The following is a 3138-nucleotide window of genomic DNA, read 5'->3' on the forward strand; positions in this document are numbered from 1 at the left end:
TAAATAAATAAAGCCATCGTCTCGTCCGGCTCGTACTGTTCTCAAACCCGCCGACTGCTCATCCCATCGTCATCGTCATCGGCATCGTCATCCCGCGGGTATTTCGGGGTATCTGCCTATCACTCGCTCACACACCCTCCCTTTATGTAACTGCATCAAGTTTAACCGCAGCAGATCCCGGGCGTGGCAGTCTTGACTCTTTCTCGCTTTAGTTAGCTGGAAGTTTAGCTAAGAAAATTAAGTATGGTCGTCCAGAGTTGAGTTCGCTTTTCTCTCTTTAGTCTTAACGGGCGGTCGCGGGGAGAAACTTCGTAACTTCCTCTCGTCCATGACCACAGCCATGTTCCCTGTCCCTTGTCCAGTCCCCCCCGGCCCTTGTCGTATCCATCGAAGCATAACTTCCTGTACCCTTAGCCCATGTCCATGATGAGCGAAAGTAAAGTATCCAGCGCAATCCATGACCATGTCCATCCCGTCCGCCCATCCACCAGAGCATTAAATCTGAGAAGTATCTGCATGGAATGTTCGTTGGCATCTAGCGTGGAGTTCGTTTGGGGAGGGGGGAGGAGAGGGAGAGGGGACCCTTTTTAGCTTGTGAGTTACCAGAGTTTCGACCTGACTTGGCGGCTAAGGGTGTTGAAAGACTGGTTCAAGTGGTTCATGGGCTCGTGTTTGTTCCTGAGCACCGCTGCCTGTTGCTTGCTTGCTTTGCTTGCTTGCTTGCCTGTTGCTTGCCTGTTGCCTGTTGCCTGCCGCTCGCGTGGTGGACATGCTTCATGGCTGGCTCGCGATGGACGGCAGGATCTTCCCAGGCGTAGGCGTGGCGTCGGGATGGTCGTCGTTTGGGCGTCTCTGAGCCAGTTAAGTTAGCTTTTAAGTAGAAGTCTGGATGGTTGATGGCGATGGATGGCTCGACTAGGCCGGAAGAGGAACTCCACACAATCGTTAATTCAACCTCACTACAAGAACGACGCAGCAGATGAAATAATAATAATAATAATAACAATCACAATCACAGTTGCAACTGAAAGGATGCCGCGGAAGAAGACTAAGTCTCAGACGCAGGCTGTCCCGCGACGGCGAGTGGCTGTTCAGGACGACGATGGCTGGACTCACATCACCAACACCAGGCGGGTGGCCACTACAACGAAGACTACAGCTAGGACTGCAGCTACAGCTACAGCTACAACGACAGCCATGCCAGACCAGCTTATACCAGCAGAGATACCAGACGGGCTGACGCTGAGCCAGCTGCGCGCGCAGTTCGACGCCCACCAGGAAAAATGGCTGGACTCGCAGACCTGGAAGGCCATCGCAGCCTCTCCCATCGCCAGCTCCGTCGGCGGCAGCAAAGACAACAGCAAGTTCATCTGCATCGCCCTTGGGAGCCCCAGCGGCTTTCTTCGCGGCGGGCTGGTCGACCGTCGAGCCGTCTCGCTCTTCCAGCTGGCGGCCTTCATCTCTCTGATCGACCTTCTCTCTCCTAATACCCGTACGTACCTTTTCTTCTTCCTCGCATTCTCTCTCGCTTTCGCATTTAAAGAAAAAACAAAAAGGCTATATAATAATTTTAAAATATCCCATGTCTACCCGCTCTCAAATAATTAAAGCGTGACATGACATGACCTTTCCGTCTGTTTTTCATTTCATTTAAGAGAAAAAAACAAAAAAGCATGATAATAGCAATAATATGCGTCGGTATTGTGGCGATACGTAAGATTAACGGATTACTTATCCCCCACTTTTTTCTTTTCTCTATACAATAGGTACGACGACGACCACGGCGACGGAGACGGCGACGGCGACGGCGCTGGAGAGCAACAGTGAAAGGGCGTGTCGGTGTTATGCCCAGGATCCGGTTTTCAACAGGCTGGACGTCGAGCTGTTGGCCTCGTTGGGGGTCGAAGTGGTGCGGCGGGAGGCGTTTGGCATGGTGGATGAGCAGACGGTGGTGTTTGGGCCAGGCATGGAGAGACGGCATCTTGTCGAGGTGCTGGCTAGACGGCCCGTGGTCTTCTTCGGTGGGCCATTAGAGACATCTACGTGAGTCTTTTCATGCTCTCTTCTACTCCGTACTATTGGAGATGATATATTGCTGACAGTGTGAATAGAGACGAGGTGCTGGATGAGTACAGCAAGATGAACCAGTCAGTGCGTCTGCCGGAGTTTGAACCGAATACGGCGCCGTTCTGGGGGACGAGTGTCTTCTGGCGGTCGTTGGTCGAACATGATATGACTTGAGATGGTTATAAGTAAACACTGCTATATACACTGCACTGCATGCATACCCACATCCATATGCACTGGTCTGGTCATTTTTTTTTTTTCCTCTTCCCTTTTCTTCATTTCTACCTGTCCCGCACACTACTGCTACTGGGTCCCCTTAGAAGGGGGACTGACTCTTGCCTGCCAATCAAGAGCTGCGGACCGAGAACAGGCATGGAACGGACTTCAAAGACAGTCGAGTCAGGCTATATCGCCCCTTATTAAGAGACGACGAGAAAGACGAGAAAGACTCCGATGGGGCCCTCTGGCTAGCTAGCTGGCTAGCTGCGCTGGCTCGCGGGATTTGAGAATAAATGATAACGAACGAACGAGCTCGCCCCCCCCCCCTTCGATCTACCCAGTCAGGATGCACAGGGCAGCTTTTGACGACGTGACTTTTTGGCAACTTTGGTTTGGCTCTGACCACTTGATGGACGAGCAAAGACCCCCCCCATTGTTCGCCACGTTTGCATGGTGGTCCGTAAAAAACTGCCATGCATCCAACGAGCGAGCTGAACAGACGGCCCATCCCAACAGATAAATGGATAATGGATGTCAGTCCTTGTCGAGAGTGCTTTGACTTTTTACCAACGGTACTCCATAACTAGCTGCTAGAAGAGTAAAATGGATGGATAGTTGCTGAGATGCGCGACGGCGACTGTGCTTCCCCCTTCCCACGCCGGCGGTTCCCTAAACTGCCTACCAACCTGCTTCTCCCCTGTCGGCGTTTCCCCCCCTTCCCCCCTAACTAGCCAGCCATCCTTACCCAGCCCGTCAAGCTTCCTCGTGAGGCTCTCCCATCCCAGCCAGTGGATCTCGCTCTCTACCACCAAGCTATCTATCTATCTACCTTCGAGAAAGAAGAAGAAGAAG

The 3138-nt window shown here is 52.3% G+C and overlaps 1 protein-coding gene across 1 annotated transcript; it reads left to right on the top strand.

Annotated features, from left to right (window-relative positions):
* Positions 1-906: 906 nt before the first annotated feature.
* On the top strand, positions 907-1608 carry TRV_08032 (uncharacterized protein; the record flags this gene model as incomplete). The annotated part of the gene is made up of 1 exon (XM_003017935.1): positions 907-1608. One exon carries the CDS (start codon positions 907-909, stop codon positions 1606-1608), a length of 702 nt encoding a protein of 233 aa, XP_003017981.1.
* Between the last annotated feature and the right edge of the window lie 1530 nt (positions 1609-3138).

Source organism: Trichophyton verrucosum (assembly GCF_000151505.1).
Source record: "Trichophyton verrucosum HKI 0517 chromosome Unknown contig01231_1.f1.exp, whole genome shotgun sequence".
Classification (NCBI taxonomy): domain Eukaryota; kingdom Fungi; phylum Ascomycota; class Eurotiomycetes; order Onygenales; family Arthrodermataceae; genus Trichophyton; species Trichophyton verrucosum.